General features: G+C 44.6%; 1 protein-coding gene across 1 annotated transcript in view; it reads left to right on the top strand.

The window, feature by feature from the left end:
- The first annotated feature begins 12,167 nt into the window (after positions 1–12,167).
- LOC119853686 (acrosin binding protein) overlaps positions 12,168–17,426 on the top strand; it is a 73,749-nt gene continuing 68,490 nt past the window's right edge. Inside the window, exons 1-2 of the mRNA XM_038397104.2 lie at positions 12,168–12,306; positions 16,881–17,155. Of these exons, the coding sequence (XP_038253032.1) occupies positions 12,168–12,306; positions 16,881–17,155 (414 nt within the window). The remainder of the gene's footprint in view (positions 12,307–16,880; positions 17,156–17,426) is intronic.

The following is a 17,426-nucleotide window of genomic DNA, read 5'->3' as shown; positions in this document are numbered from 1 at the left end:
TCTTAGTTTTCTTCTTATTTATATGGCTATAGAACCTTTTACTATTGGTTTTAATTCCCTTTGCAAGGTCCAACTCGACTCGACTTTTAGCCTGTCTCACTTTATCCCTACATGTTCTGACCTCAATTAGGTAGCTTTCCTTGCTGATCCCTTCCATCTTCCACTCCCTGTATGCTTTCTGCTTCTTCTTAATCACCTCTCTAAGATTCTTGCTCATCCAGCTTGGTCTACAACTCCTTCCTATGAATTTTTTCCCCTTTCTTGGGATACAGGCTTCCGATAGCTTCTGCAGCTTTGATTTAAAGTAATCCCAGGCCTCCTCTACCTTTAGATCCATAAATTCTTCAGTCCAATCCACTTCCCTAACTAATTTCCTTAATTTTTGAAAGTCAGCCCTTTTGAAATCAAAAACCTTAGTTGCAGATTTATTTTTGTTAATCCTTCCATTTAGTTTGAATTGAATTAGCTCATGATCACTTGAGCCAAGATTGTCCCCTACAACCATTTCTTCTATGAGGTCCTCGCTACTCACCAAAATTAAATCTAAAATGGCATCCCCTCTAGTCGGTTCAGCAACTACTTGATGAAGGAATCCATCAGCAATCGCATCTAGGAAAATCTGAGCCCTATTATTATTACTAGCACTGGTCCTCCAGTCTATATCTGGGAAGTTAAAGTCTCCCATGATCACGCAGTTTCCATTAGTATTTACTTTATTAAAGACATTAAAAAGAGCTCTATCCATATCCAAATTAGATCCCGGAGGTCTATAGCACACCCCAAGCACTATCGTAGGAGAGGCTTTACTAGTTTTCTTCCCCAATGTAATTTTTGCCCACACGGACTCTGTCTTATCCATTGCATCGCTTCTTATTTCTTTACATTCTACCTCATCATTGATATACAATGCTACTCCACCACCTTTACCTTTGTTTCTGTCTTTCCTAAACAGCACATACCCTTCAATACCTGTAGTCCAGTCATGACTACTGTTCCACCATGTTTCTGTTATCCCTATAATATCTGGTTTCACTTCCTGCACCAGTAGCTCTAGTTCCTCCATTTTGTTACCTAGGCTCCTCGCATTGGTGTATAAACATCTTAATTTTTGCTGTTTGGCCTCGCTCACATTTTGTACCCTATTAGGCACAGTCATTCTACAGCCAGTATAACCTATTAGACTAGTATCCACACCGCCCTCGCTCCTTATATACATTCTCCTACCCACAGCTGTATCCTTTCTTACTTCGTCTTCTTCCCTCTCAATGCTAAAATCTGGCGTGGAGATTTCCTGGACATCTCCCATTCATCTCCCCCTAATTCCTAGTTTAAAGCTCTCTTTATCAGTTGTGCCAGCCTTGATCCTAGAAGTCTATTTCCTTCCCTACTCAGATGAAGTCCATCCCGAGAGAACTGTCCTCTGTCCGTGAATGCCTCCCAGTGGCCATACATCCCAAAGCCCTCCTTATAGCACCACTGCCTAAGCCATCTGTTGACAGTCATAATCTTGTCACACCTTTGTTGCCCTTCTCTAGGAACAGGAAGGATCCCGCTAAAGATCACCTGAGCCTCAATTTCCTTAAGTGTCTTCCCCAGCCTAGCATAGTCTCCCTTAATACTTTCCAGCGAGAATCTAGCCGTATCATTTGTTCCCACATGAAGGATAATTAGGGGATTCTTTCCCGCTCCCTTTAGGATCCTTTTCAACCTCAGGTCTACATCCCGTATCTTAGCACCCAGAAGACAGCACACCCTTCTATTCTCTAAAAGAAAAGGAGTACTTGTGGCACCTTAAAGACTAACAAATTTATTAGAGCATAAGCTTTCGTGAGCTACAGCTCACTTCATCGGATGCATTTGGTGGAAAAAACAGAGGAGAGATTTATATACACACACACAGAGAACATGAAACAATGGGTTTATCATACACACTGTAAGGAGAGTGATCACTTAAGATAAGCCATCACCAACAGCAGGGGGGGGAAGGAGGAAAACCTTTCATGGTGACAAGCAGGTAGGCTAATTCCAGCAGTTAACAAGAATATCAGAGGAACAGGGGGGGGTGGGGTGGGAGGGAGAAATACCATGGGGAAATAGTTTTACTTTGTGTAATGACTCATCCATTCCCAGTCTCTATTCAAGCCTAAGTTAATTGTATCCAGTTTGCAAATTAATTCCAATTCAGCGGTCTCTCGTTGGAGTCTGTTTTTGAAGCTTTTTTGTTGAAGTATAGCCACTCTTAGGTCTGTGATCGAGTGACCAGAGAGATTGAAGTGTTCTCCAACTGGTTTTTGAATGTTATAATTCTTGACGTCTGATTTGTGTCCATTCATTCTTTTACGTAGAGACTGTCCAGTTTGGCCAATGTACATGGCAGAGGGGCATTGTTGGCACATGATGGCATATATCACATTGGTAGATGCGCAAGGCTCGTTCACCTGCGCATCTACCAATGTGATATATGCCATCATGTGCCAGCAATGCCCCTCTGCCATGTACATTGGCCAAACTGGACAGTCTCTACGTAAAAGAATGAATGGACACAAATCAGACGTCAAGAATTATAACATTCAAAAACCAGTTGGAGAACACTTCAATCTCTCTGGTCACTCGATCACAGACCTAAGAGTGGCTATACTTCAACAAAAAAGCTTCAAAAACAGACTCCAACGAGAGACTGCTGAATTGGAATTAATTTGCAAACTGGATACAATTAACTTAGGCTTGAATAGAGACTGGGAATGGATGAGTCATTACACAAAGTAAAACTATTTCCCCATGGTATTTCTCCCTCCCACCCCACCCCCCACTGTTCCTCTGATATTCTTGTTAACTGCTGGAATTAGCCTACCTGCTTGTCACCATGAAAGGTTTTCCTCCTTCCCCCCCCCTGCTGTTGGTGATGGCTTATCTTAAGTGATCACTCTCCTTACAGTGTGTATGATAAACCCATTGTTTCATGTTCTCTGTGTGTGTGTATATAAATCTCTCCTCTGTTTTTTCCACCAAATGCATCCGACGAAGTGAGCTGTAGCTCACGAAAGCTTATGCTCTAATAAATTTGTTAGTCTTTAAGGTGCCACAAGTACTCCTTTTCTTATTGCGAATACAGACTAACACGGCTGCTACTCTGAAACCTTCTATTCTCTGGATCAGCTCTAGTTACAGGCCTGTCTATTCTTCTCAATAAAGAGTCCCCGATCACATAGACCTGCCTTTTCCTGGTGACTGTGCTATTCTCCAGTCTCTCCCCTGTTCCCTCTGGCTGCAAGTTCTTTCCATTCCTATTTTCCCTTATAATCTTCTTCAACCCATCCTGTATCCTTCTGGGGCTCATATTTGGCCTAGTCTCCCTTGACTCTCCCTTGACTTTTCTTATAGGACTAGCCTCTCTTCTCTTCTTCTTTACCCTTCCATCTTCAACAAGTACCTGCTGAGCCCCTTCTTCATTTTCCAATTCTGCAAACCTGTTCCTAAGCTCTATTTCTCCTTCACTAGCCCGTCTTTTCCTCTGCCTGGTTCTTTGAGTCACGTGTTTCCACTGACCAGTTTCCTCACCCAGTCTCCCCTCAAAATTCCCCAGCCCTGCTTCCATCCGTGAGTCTGAGCTTTTCCCTTCAGATACCTCATGTCTTTGCTCCATCATCTGCTCAAACCCCTTCCTAAACTCAACCAGACTTTCCACCTGCATCTCCAAACCTCAGATCTTTTCCTCCATCAGCTCTATCAGACGACATTTCATGCAGAAAAAACTCTTAGCGGTTCCCCCCTCCAGGATCATGTACATACCACAGCTTCCACATCCAGTCATCCTCAATGTGTCTTCCACTACAGGAGTCACTCCCACAGCTGCCTCCATATCTGTCATCACCTTCCCACCTAAATCCTGTTAATCTGGGAAACACAAGGCACACCAAAAAGACCACCCTCCTAGCAAAAGCAAACCCCAAACAAGCACCACAATCCAAACTCCCCTTGCAAACTCCCACTCAAACTCCCCTGTTTAGAGCTCTGTTTGCTAGCTCCTGTGCCGCTGCAGCTGTCTGTTACAAATTAGATACAAATTAGATAAGTGCAACACTTAGAATGTAAGATCTTGGGGCAGGGACCATCTTTTTGTTCCATGTTTGTATACCACATAGCAAAATGGTGCCCTAGTCTGTGACAAGGGTTCCTAGGCACTATGGCAATACAAATAAGAAAGATGATACCTTATCTAATAAAAAAGGTATTGTACCCAACTTTTTGGATCTCAGTGTAAGGGATAAAGATGAATTGATCACTGGACTGGAAGTTGGTGGTTGGCTAGGATCCAGTGATCATGACCTGATATTCAATCTGGGTAAACAGTGGACATTCCCAATAAGTTATTTGGGAATGTCCACTGTTTGCCCATATTGAATGTTATCAGGTCATAATCACTGGATCCTAGCCAACCACCAACTTCCAGTCCAGTGATCAATTCATCTTAGAAGATACGAAGTTTAGAAAATTGATAAGGGGAGTTAAAGACACTAGGGAAAAATCCATGGCTGGCAGGGCTAAGGACAATCAGAAAGAGTTTAAATATATCAGGAGCAAATGAAATCCTAGTAGTGGTCTTTTATTAGTAGAATAGGCCTTTTACTAGCTAGATATGGTAACATTGTTAATAATGCAGAAAAGGACAAGTGTTCAATAAATATTTTCTTTCTCTGTTTGGAAAGAAGTAGGATGATATGCTTGTAGCACATGAGGATGATTAATTACTTTCCAGCCCATTAATAAATAAGGAGAACGTTTAACAGCATCTACTAAGGATAAACCTATTTAAACCAGCAGGACTGGATAACTTGCACCCCAAAGTTCTAAAACAGTTTGTGAGGAGATCTCTGATTCATTGATGTTAACTTTTAATAAAATTTGCAATACTGGGGAAATTCCTGAAGACTGGAAGAGTGCTAATTTGTGCAAATGCTCAGAAAGGGTGAGCAGGATTACCTGGGTAATTATAGGCTGGTTCGCCTTGTGACATTGCACTCCATATGCTTTATGAAAATATGCTTATGAATGTGAATATGATGTAATTGAAATATGCTTTATGCAAAAGGTCTCTTGTAAGGTATCATTAAAAAGCTTATAATCTACTGAGTGTGTTCATCCTATTTGTAAGCATATATCATTCTTGTAGCTGAAGCTAGAAATATGAAGTATAACGCTGAAGTCCTATTTTAATTTTGCAAAGTGTGGGCCATTAATGGTGGTTTAGAATCTTGATGGCTCCCATTGACTAGAACAATTGGTTGTGGATGGTTTATTTACCTGCAAGCCTTCCTGTGTATGTGTGGGCCAGCCTATGGGTAATGAAGAATGAAGTCTTAAAGTGACATGTGACCATGTCACCTGATAATGAAATCCATCTTAAATCTGGTACTTTTCCATTTGGAAGGAGAGGTGGGGACCCAGAGAGACAAAAGATTCCTGCCTGGTGCCAAAGCTATAAAAAGGGGTGGAGCAAAACAAAGGGGGCTGCTAGTCATGAGACAGCCCCTGCTTTACACCTAAGATGTCTGCTGGAACTAACAAGGACTATACCAGGGGAAAGGATTGGGCCCAGACTAGGAAGGAGTCTAGTCTGTGAAAGCAGTTTATTGGAACATCTCTGAGGGTAAGATATTACCTGTAATCAGTTTCTTAATTTATTAGGCTTTATTAGGTTTATTAGGCTTAGATTGGCATGTTTTTGCTTTATTTTGCTTGGTGACTTACTTTGTTCTGTGTAAAAGAAAAGGAGTACTTGTGGCACCTTAGAGATTAACAAATTTATTTGAGCATAAGCTTTCGTGAGTTACAGCTCACTTCATCGGATGCATTCAGTGGAAAATACAGTGGGGAGATTTATATACACACACAGAGAACATGAAACAATGGGTTTTATCATACACACTGTAAGGAGAGTGATCACTTAAGATGAGCTATTACCAGCAGGAAGGGGGGGGGGAAGGAGGAAAACCTTTTGTGGTGATAATCAAGGTGGGCCATTTCCAGCAGTTAACAAGAACGTCTGAGGAACAGTGGGGGGTGGGGTGGGGGGGAGAAATAACAAGGGGAAATAGTTTTACTTTGTGTAATGACCCATCCACTCCCAGTCTCTATTCAAGCCTAAGTTAATTGTATCCAGTTTGCAAATTAATTCCAATTCAGCAGTCTCTCGTTGGAGTCTGTTTTTGAAGTTTTTTTGTTGAAGGATAGCCACTCTCAGGTCTGTAATCGATTGACCGGAGAGATTGAAGTGTTCTCCGACTGGTTTTTGAATGTTATAATTCTTGACGTCTGATTTGTGTCCATTCTGTCTGTTATTACTTGAAACCACTTAAATCCTACTTTGTATACTTAATAAAATAACTTTAGTTTATTAATGAACCCAGAGTAAGTGATTAATACCTGGCAGAGCAAACAGCTGTGCATATTTCTCTATCAGTGTTGTAGAGGGCAGACAATTTATGAGTTTACCCTGTATAAGCTTTCGAAAGAGTAAAATGGATTTATTTGGGGTTTGGATCCCATCGGGAGCTGGGTGTCTTGGTGCTGGAGGCAAGTAACCTGCTGAGCAGTTTTTAGTTAAAGTCTGCTGCTTTGGGGGCATGGACCAGACCTGGGTCTGTGTTGCAGCAGGCTAGCATGTCTGGCTCATCAAGGCAGAGTTCTAGAGTCCCAAGCTGGCAGGGAAAATGGGCTCAGAGGTAATTTCAGCACATCAGGTGACAGTACCAAAGGGGTCTCTGTGACCAAACCTGTCACAAGCCTGACAGTTTTGGGCATAATAATGGAAAAGCTGTTATGGGTTTCAATTTTAAAAAATGTACAGAATGGAATGTTGTCAATGTTGTTTTATGGAAAATAGCTCTTAAACAAAACCTGATTTCATTGTTTGATGAGACTACAAGTCTGATTGATAAAAGTAACTCTGGTAACTACACGTGTTAATAGACTTTTGGCATTCTGATTAAAAAATGCATAATACAATATCAATAAAGCACATGTTAAATGGATTAAGAACTGGCTAACTGAAAGATCTCAAAAAATAGCGGTCAGTGGGGAATAATTATACAGGGGTGTTTTTAGTGGGGTTTCACAGGGAACAGGTTCTAGCTTCAATCCTATTCAATCTTTTAATCAGTGATCTGGAGGTAAATATAAAATCACAGCTGGTAAAATTTGCAGATCCCATAAAGATTAATGAGTGGTAAATACCTAATGATGATGGAGGGCAGTCATACAGAGTGATCTGGATGAGTGGGTAATTCATTCAAACACTTGATTTTAATAAAGCCAAATGGAAGGTCAAACATTGAGAAACAAGGAGTATTGGCCATATTTACAGAATAGGGAACTGTATCCTGGACAGTAGTGACCAGAAAGCATTGAGAGATTGTAGTGGACACAACTCAGCATGAACACCCAATGTGGTGATGTAGTAAAAAAGACTCTGTGGTTCTTATATATAAACAAGTGAGTAGGACTGGGGTGGTGATTTGATCACTGGAGAAGGTGCAGAGAAGAGCCACAAAATTATTTGAGGGCTTGAGAAAATACCCTACAGTGAGAGGGAGAAAGAGATTTAGTTTATCAAAAAGGAAATCAAGAGGTCCTTGATTATAGTTTTATCAGAACCTTCATGGGGAGAAAATATGGTATCAAAGGTCTCTTTAATCTAACAGAGAAAGACATATCAAGAACCAGTGACTGGAAGGTGAAGCCAAATTCAAACTAGAGGTAAGGCATGTATTTTTAACAGTGAGAGTGATTAACCATTGCAACAAACTAACAAGAGAAGTGATGGATTCTCTATGTTTTGAATACTTCAGATTAAGCCTGAATGACTTTCAGGAAGATAAGGTTTAATTCAACACAAGTTATTGGGTTCAATACAGGAGTAACTGAATGTAATTCTGTGGCCTGTGTTGTACAGGATGGCAGACTAGATTTCCTTAAATTCTGTGAATCTGAAAAGTAATTAACACGTTTTATTAAAATTACTTCCTATACTTTTTATAGGATGTATTTTCTGAGAGCTCAAACTAATGTATTTAATTGTAAATTATTCATTTTATAGGGAGTCCTTGAAATTTAACACTGTATGTGATCTTCAGTCCCAAATGATGAGAATAATCTAGTAATGCAGACTTTTCAATTTCCCTATGTAGCTAAAATCACTACAGTCTTGTGTATTGGCTACATTTGCAGACATTTTAGAACTAATGGTCATTTTTTGCCATTCTTCAAAAGTGAAAGTTGTTCCTTCAGCAGTAGCTTACAGATAATATTGTATTACAGAAAATTCTACCAAAAAAATTGCCCTCTGTCAAAATGACTGTAATATCCTATTGTTCCCAATGTAACTGAGACCACAGGCTGCCCTTAGCAGATATGCCCACTGCCTCCATTCACCTGCACTTCACAGTTTTCTAGTCAATCTCCTGAAAGCGTAGTGAGCCACCATCTTTGGTCAGGGTAGATTGTTTTAACTCCTATTTGGAATAATGAGGGGGTGGCCATTTTGAAAGAGAACGGTAACCTGTGGCCTCAATCCTATTGAAAACTGTAGAGAGAGTGGCCATTTTGAAAGATCAGTTCCTAGTAGAATTGGATGAAATAGAGCATTTTTCTGCTGAAGGAGAAACTTTGAACTATGAAGAATAATGACAAAAATGACCATTAATTTTTAGTACTTTTTTTTTAAGCTAACTGTTACACAAGATCTACTCCAGAAGAAAGGCAGTAGAGGGTTGTATGTGCATGGAGGGCAGGAGGGAGGGAAAAGTGTGTGTGTGTGTATGTGTCTGTGTGTGTACGATCAGTTTAATTATCTAGTATGTTATAGGTGCTTTGCACTGTTGCAAGATGACATAATGCAGCCATAGCATTTCAGGGGATCTGGCCATAGAAATTAAAATAAATAATGAAAGGTTGATACTTCAACTATGGTGACTGTCCTGTAGTGCAACTGTAAAGGAAAAAAGAAAAGGAGTACTTGTGGCACCTTAGAGACTAACAAATTTATTTGAGCATAAGCTTTCATGAGCTACAGATGAAGTGAGCTGTAGCTCACAAAATCTTATGCTCAAATAAATTTGTTAGTCTCTAAGGTGCCACAAGTACTCCTTTTCTTTTTGCGAATACAGACTAACATAGCTGCTACTCTGAAACCTGTAATGGAAAAAAATCAACTGTGTGTTTAAATTTAGTTTAATTCAGTTTTGTATCACAAACACTAAAATGTCTGAAACATATGGTTATTGCATTAGTGTTGCTGTGGAGCAGAATTAAGGTCATTTGGATGACTGACCTATGCATTTCCATACTTGAACATGTTTGGATTTTTTTTATTGTAACCTTAACTCTCAAATTTCTTGGCTTTATAATTTTTTGGGAATAATTACATCTGGTTTTTACACTAAATTAATTATATGTATTCTCAACCTTAACTTCTATCTATATGTGTGTATAACATAAATCAATGTGTGTGTGTGTGTGTGTGTGTGTGTGTGTGTGTGTGTGTACACAAAACCCTTCCCCCATTGTTAAAAAATGTTCTTAGGTTGCAAAGTCAAGCACTCCAATATTAAGAAATACAATATTTACAGTTGCCTGGGCAACCTTAATTCAGCCTCCTCGTGTGTATGCATTGTAATAGTACTTTATTACATGATCAGATACTATTCTTTGAGTAGGTTTCAGAGTAGCAGCCGTGTTAGTCTGTATTCGCAAAAAGAAAAGGAGTACTTGTGGCACCTTAGAGACTAACAAATTTATTAGAGCATAAGCTTTCGTGAGCTACAGCTCACTTCATCGGATGCATCCGATGAAGTGAGCTGTAGCTCACGAAAGCTTATGCTCTAATAAATTTGTTAGTCTCTAAGGTGCCACAAGTACTCCTTTTCTTTATTCTTTGAGTAGTATCCCTATGGGTGCGCCACTATAGGTGTGTCTGCATCCCTGTGCCTCTTATCAGAGATTTTAGATAGCAGTCAGTTCAGCTCACACATGCACTCTCCCTGTCTCGAGGCTATCTAACGCTGTGTGGGCAAACCATCCCCAGCTCCTTCTCAGCCACCCTTGGCCTGAGACTGCGTGATTAGCAGTCTGATTTAGTTTGCAGTTTGCCTTGAATTTATAATAGCTGGTAGAGTTTCCATTTTTCATAGCATCTAATAGAGTTTGTTTTAAAATTTTCCCCATTAAAAAAATATATATATACTTTCATTTTTTCTCCCTGGTCTTGTTGACACATCCCCCTCTCCTTTTTGGGGATCAACTCCCCATCAGGGGCTATGCCTGGCTCCTCCAGGTTCAAATATTGTGTCTCCTGTAGGGAGGCAATAACGATCAGTTATGGTCACTCATGCTGTATTTGGTGCCTCAGAGAGGTGCATGTTTCTCAGAAGTGCACCTTCTGCCAAAAATTGAAGGCCAGAATGCAAGAGTTAAAACTTGAGCTACTCATGATGAAGAGTTCCCTTAGGCCTCTGATCCCAGTCCCGAGATTCCCCCAGAGCAACGGTCACTACTAAGACCATCAACTTCCATGGAAGGAGAGCCTAAGGAAATCCTCTGACTCCTCTCAAGGGCTTCTAAGAAGAGGGCCACAAGTTCCCAAACTGAACTCTTGACTGATCAAAGGAGATCTCCGGCACAATCAGTCATTTTGGCACAGGCACCACTACGGCATGGTACCCATAAGGCTCACAGTTTCTTGGGTACAGGTACCACCATCAAACCTAAAGACCTGAGGGGCACAAGCTCAAAAGCATTGGCACCATCTGTCAGAGCTAAAAGCAAATCATAGGATTATAGAATCAAAGATCATACCACCTCTGCAAAATCGGCGTAGATGCATAAGACTACAGTATCAAGGAACGAGCCCTCTTCTGACCGCTCATCACACAAGAGACCTCATCCCCCACTGACTCCCTTGGTACTGATGAGCCAGTATTGACCATCCCTAGTGGTACCAACCACCATCACGGTATCTCAGGAGTTTTGTTTCTCCAGAGACCTTCTAGTTACTGAGACACCAGGGTCTCCACTGTTCGGTACCAGCGCTCTGGTACTGACTGCATCTTGGTCTCCAGGATCACCATCAGCACCAGGACACTCACCACCAGTTTCCCTCTCAGCTCCACCTTTCTCCAGTGAAGACAGTGAGGAGGATGACAAGCTCTCCTTAGCCTTGTACCACAGCTCACTTGTACAACAATCAGGGCTTTCCCAACTGCAGCCACATATGGAGCCTTAACCTACCTGATATACCCATGGTTGCCACCACCCATGTCCTTTCCTCCACCCCAGTGGCCTTACTTGGACCCATGGGCAGCCTACAGAACTCATCCTTCTAGGTCAGTGGTAACCAACCTGTCAATCATGATTGACTGGTCAATCCTAGAGAATTTCCCAGTCAATTGCGATCTCCAGCTGCATAGTGTAGTTGCAGCTAAGGCAGACTCCCTGCCTATCCCAGCCCTACATCATTCCTGGAAACAGCCAGCGCAGCCCTGGGGATGGGGGGCGGGGAAAGGGAAGAACAGGGGTCTCCCTCCACACACTGCTCCTGCCTGCAAACACCACCCCTGCAGCTCCCATTGGCCAAGAGAGCTGTGGGAGCGGTGCTTGCAGAGAGGGGCAGTGCACGGAGCCATGTGACTCCTGCTTCTCGTCCTCCCCCAATAGGGGAGCATTGGCCCCTTCCGGGAGCGGTCTAGGGCCAGGGTAGACAGGGAGTCTGTCTTAGCTGCAGCCACACTATGCCACCGACTGGGAGCCACCAGACATAAGTGCTGCCCAGCAGGAGGCAGCACCCCAATCCTCATCCCTGAGCCCACTCCTGGAGCCAGCACCCCAATCCCCCTCCTGCACCCCAACCCCCAACCCCCTCCTGGAGTCAGCGTGATAAGAAAGAGTTCAAGGCTCTGGTTGAGGAGGGCATGGCTGCCAGGGCGGCCCTTCAGTTTGTCAGAATGGCTCAGAGCCAAATGTCCTGCTCCTTCTTGATCCGAGGTTTGAAGGATCAGCAAATCTTGCAGCGATCACTGAGATGGGTCCCCCCAGACAGTGTAAACAGTCCACGTGCAGATCACTCATGGGCATAGGCCATTTGCAAGTTTGCCACAGATATGGCTGCAAGGTCTATGGTCTCCACGGTGTCCATGAGGAGAGAGTCGTGGCTCCTGCTGTCTGGATTGTCCAGCGAGGCACAGAACTCCTTACAGGACCTTCTGTTTGATGGCAAGGCCATGTTTGTGGAACAAACAGACTTGAAGTTACATGGTCTGAAGGACTCCCGCACGACATTGGCCTCTATGTCCCAGCCCTGGCCAGGACCAAGTTCAAACCGCAGCAGGCTCCCAGTTATGAGCCCCCTTATAAAAAGTCAAGGGACTATAAAAAGCGCCTGCAGAGGCAATCCTGGCCTGTACCTGAGCCTGAGCCCTCTAAGGGTATGTTGACACTACAAAATTAGGTCGATATTATAGAAGTCGATTTTTAGAAATGGATTTTATACAGTCGATTGCATATGTCCACACTAAGTGCATTAAGTTGGCGGAGTGCGTCCTCACTACCGTGGCTAGCATCGAGATATGGAGCGGTGCACTGTGGGTAGCTATCCCACAGTTCCTGCAGTCTCCACCACCTATTGGAATTCTAGGTTAAGTTCCCAATGCTTGATGGGGCAAAAACATTGTCGCGGGTGGCTTTCCGTGCAGATGCCATACTGCTTTCAGCAGACGGTGCAGTAGGACTGTTAACCGTCATCATCCACCACTTCCGCTGCAACTCTGCTCTGCTGCTATTGTCTCAATAGCGAATTTCTCCATGTTTTCTGTCATGGGCTCCTGGGTACGTGTGTTCTTCCTCGGAAAATGTGTGCAGTGCTAACTGTCATACTCCACCGCTTCCACTGCAACTCTGCTCTCTTGCTCTCATGAATCCACTTCGCAGGTCCTCTCATCATTCTCTATAAATATCTATTCTTGTGGCATCTGTCGTCAGCCACCGCTTCCACTGCAACTCTGCTCTCCTGCAGACACCATACCATTGCAAGCATGGAGCCCACTCAGATCAGCACAGCAGTTATGAGCATTGTAAATACCTTGTGCATTATGCTGCAGTATGTGCAGAACCTGCAAAAGCAGGCAAGGAGGCAACGGCAGCGCGGCGACAAGAGTGATGAGGACATGGACACAGACTTCTCTCAAAGTACAAGCCCTGGAAATTTCGACATCCTTGTGGTAATGGGACAGGATCATGCCATGGAACGCTGATTCAAGCACAGGAGAAACAAGCACAGACTGGTGGGACCACATAGTGTTGCAGGTCTGGGATGATTCCCAGTGGCTGCAAAACTTTCGCATGCGTAAGGGCACTTTCATGGAACTTTGTGACTTACTTTCCCCTGCCCTGAAGCACAAGAATACCAAGATGAGAGCAGCCCTCACAGTTCACAAGCGAGTGGCGATAGCCTTCTGGAAACTTGCAATGCCAGACAGCTACCAGTCAGTCTGGAATCAATTTGGAGTGGGCAAATCTACTGCGGGGGCTGCTGTGATCCAAGTAGCCAGTGCAGTCACTGAGCTGGTGCTATCAAGGGTAGTCACTCTGATTTCTGCAGGTCATAGTGGATGGCATTGCTGCAATGGGATTCCCTAACTGTGGTGGGGCGATAGACAGAACACATATCCCTATCTTGGGACCGAACAACCTTGGCAGCCAGTACATAAACCGCAAGGTGTACTTTTCAATGGTGCTGCAAGCGCTGGTGGATCACAAGGGACATTTCACCCACATCAACGTGGGATGGCCGGAAAAGGTACACGACGCTCGCATCTTCAGGAACTCTGGTCTGTTTCAAAAGCTGCAACAAGGGACTTACTTCCCAGACCAGAAAATAGCTGTTGGGGATGTTGAAATGCCTATAGTTATCCTTGGGGACCCAGCCTACCCCTTAATGCCATGGCTCATGAAGTCATACACAGGCACCCTGGACAGTAGTAAGGAGCTGTTCAACTACAGGCTGAGCAAGTGCAGAATGGTGGTAGAATGTGCCTTTGGATGTTTAAAAGCACGCTGGCGCAGTTTACTGACTCAGTTAGACCTCAGCGAAACCAATGTTCCAATTGTTATTGCTGCTTGCTGTGTGCTCCACAATATCTGTGAGAGTAAGGGGGAGACATTTATGCCATGGTGGGAGGTTGAGGCAAATCGCCTGGCTACTGATTACGTGCAGCCAGACACCAGGGCGATTAGAAGAGCACAACAAGGCATGCTGCACATCAGAGAAGCTTTGAAAAAAAGTTTCATGACTGGCCAGGCTACAGTGTGACCGTTCAGTTTGTTTCTCCTTGATGAAAACTCGCCCCCTTGGTTCACTCTATTTTCCTGTAAGCCAACCGCCCTCCCCCCTTTGATCACCGCTTGCAGAGGCAATAAAGTCATTGTTGTTTCAAAATTATGCATTCTTTATTAATTCATCACACAAGTAGGGGGATAACTGCCAAGGTAGCCCAGGAGGGGTGGGGAAGGAGGGAAGCACCGGGTGAGGTGGTGGATGAGGGAAGGATAAGGCCACACTGCATTTCAAAACTTATTGAATGCCAGCCATCTGTGGCTTGGGCAGTCCTCTGCGGTGGAGGGGTTGGGTGCCTGGAGCGGTGCCCCCCCCCCACGTTCTTGGGCATCTGGGTGAAGAGGCTATGGAACTTGGGGAAGAGGGCGGACAGTTACGCAGGGGCTGCAGCGGCAGTCTGTGCTCCTGCTGCCTTTCCTGCAGCTCCACCAGATGCCAGAGCATATCAGTTTGATCCCTCAGTAGCCTCAGCATTGCATCCTGCCTCCTCTCCTCTTGCTCCCACAACGTCTCATCTTGCTCATCCCTCCTGTCCTCACGTTCATTTTCTGCTTTCCTGGACTCTGCCATTGTTTGCCTCCACACATTCTGCTGAGCTCTTTCAGTGAGGGAGGACTGCATGAGCTCGGAGAACATTTCATTGCGAGTGCATTTTTTTTGCCTTCTTGTCTGCGCTAGCCTCTGGGAAAGAGATGATGGGGCAGCGTTAGTAGCTGCAGGAGGAAAAAAAAGGGAGAGTAGTATTTTAAAAGACACATTTTAGAGAACAATGGGTAGACTCTTTCACGGCGAACCAAGCTGTTAACATTACATAGCACATGTGCTTTTGGTACAAGGTCACATTTTGCCTCTTATATGGAGGGCCTGCCAGTTTGGTGTGAGAGATCACACGCGCAGGGCCAGGCAACCAAATTCGGCTTGCAGGCAGCCATGGTAAGCCACAGTCTTTCGGCTTCTTCAACCTTCATAATGTGGGAATGGTTTCAAACTGCAGGACCCTCCTTTTCCATACCAAGCACCCACTGGGTTGGCCATTTAAAAGGAGGGGCTGCGGTTTTCGGGTTAACGTGCAGCACAAACCCAACTAACCCCCCCCCACACCCAATTCTCTGGGATGACCGCTTCACCCCTCCTCCCACCATGTGACTAGTATCAGGGAAGATCCCTGCCAGCCAAATGCGAACAGCTCAGTGTGAATGCACTCCCCCTCCCCCCACACATGGCTAAAAGCGGGAAGGATTTCTTTTCAGCCACAAGGAAACAGCCCAGCAGGAACGGCCACCTCTGAATGTCCCCTTAATAATGTCCATGGAGGATTTCTGCTCCATCCCCAGTCACGTTAACAGACTTTTCCAGTAGCTGTACTGGCTGTGAATGCATCCCAAGTCTTCAGGAAAAATTAATCATTAAACTCGCTTGCTTTTAAAGTGTGTATTATATTTACAAAGGTACACTCACCAGAGGTGCCTTCTCCAGCTTCATGGTCTGGGAGCCCACCTTGGAAGGGTTGGGAGTGTATTCGCTCCAGGGTGATAAACAGTTCCTGGCTGTCGGGGAGAACAGTTTCTCTGCTTGCCTGTTGTGCACTATCCTCCTCATCATCTTCCTCGTCCCCCAAATCCTCATCCCTGCTGCGTGAGACTCCCCCCTTGCATGTGTCCATGGACAGGGGTGGGGTAGTGGTAGGGGCACCCCCTAGAATTGCATGCAGCTCATCATAGAAGTGGCATGTCTGGGGCTCTGACCTGGAGCGGCTGTTTGCCTCTTTAGTTTTTTCGTAGGCTTGCCTGAACTCCTTCATTTTCACGCGATACTGCTGCAGGTCCCTGTTAGCCTCTGTCCTTCATGCCCTTGGAGATTTTTTTCCAAATATTTTGGCATTTCGTTTTTTGGAACAGAGTTCTTGGCATGGATTCCTCTCCTCATACAGCAATCAGATCCAGTACCTCCCATTTGGTCCATGCTGGATCTCTTTTGCAATTCTGGGACTGAATGGTCACCTGTGCTGATGAGCTCTGCATGGTCACCTCTGCTGATGAGCTTGCCACGCTGGCCAAACAGGAAATGAAATTCAAAAGCCCCTGTGGCTTTTCCTGTCTACCTGGCTAGTACATCTGAAAAGTGCTGTCCAGAGCAGTCACAATGGAGCACTCTGGGATAGCTCCCAAAGGCCAATACCGACGAATTGCATCCACACTACCCCAAATTCGACCCGGCGATGTCAATTTCAGTGCTGATCCCCTCGTCGGGGAGGACTACAGAAATTGATTTTAAGAGCCCTTTAAGTCGACAAAAATGGCCTTGTTGTGTGGACGGGTGCAGGGTTAAATCGATCTAACGCTGCTAAATTCAACCTAAACTAGTAGTGTAGACCAGGGCTAAGGTGGGAAAGCCACCAGTTTTGACGGGATGTCTGGGGGCAACTTACTAGTTCATACCAGGGATCCACCCACAATAAAACTTCCCTTCTCCAACCGGTTGTGTGCTTTTCTCCCAGAGTGGTTGCGGCTGACTTCGGACCGTCTGGTCGGTTACACCCTCCAGTTTACTTGTACTCCACCCACTCCCTCTCCATCCCCATCCCTCTTCAGGGATCCCTCTCATGAGAGCCTACTCAAGCAGGAGGTGATGCGGCTCCTTGGCTTAGGAGCTGTGGAGGTGGTGCCAGCGGAGTTCAGACGCAAGGGGTTCTACTCCTGCTATTTCTTTATTCTGAAGGCCAAAGAGCAGGTCAGGCCTATCCTGGACCTGCGAGGCCTGAACCAGTACATGGTACAGCTCAAGTTTCTCATGGTCTTTCTTGCCTCCATCATCCCCTCCCTGGATCCCAGGGACTGGTATGCCACCCTCGATCTACAGGATGCATATTTCCACATTCATATATTCGAGGGACACAGGCATTTCCTCTGTTTCATGGTTGGGCAGGAGCCTGTCCATCGCTCCCAGGTTATTCACAAAGTGTATGTCTGTGGTAACGGCCTACTTCAGACATTGGGGAGTCCAGATTTTTCCCTACCTCGATGACTGGCTGGTCAAAGGCAGC

This window comes from Dermochelys coriacea, chromosome 1 (genome assembly GCF_009764565.3).
Source record: "Dermochelys coriacea isolate rDerCor1 chromosome 1, rDerCor1.pri.v4, whole genome shotgun sequence".
Classification (NCBI taxonomy): domain Eukaryota; kingdom Metazoa; phylum Chordata; order Testudines; family Dermochelyidae; genus Dermochelys; species Dermochelys coriacea.
This window is presented reverse-complemented; position numbering and strand designations above follow the sequence as displayed.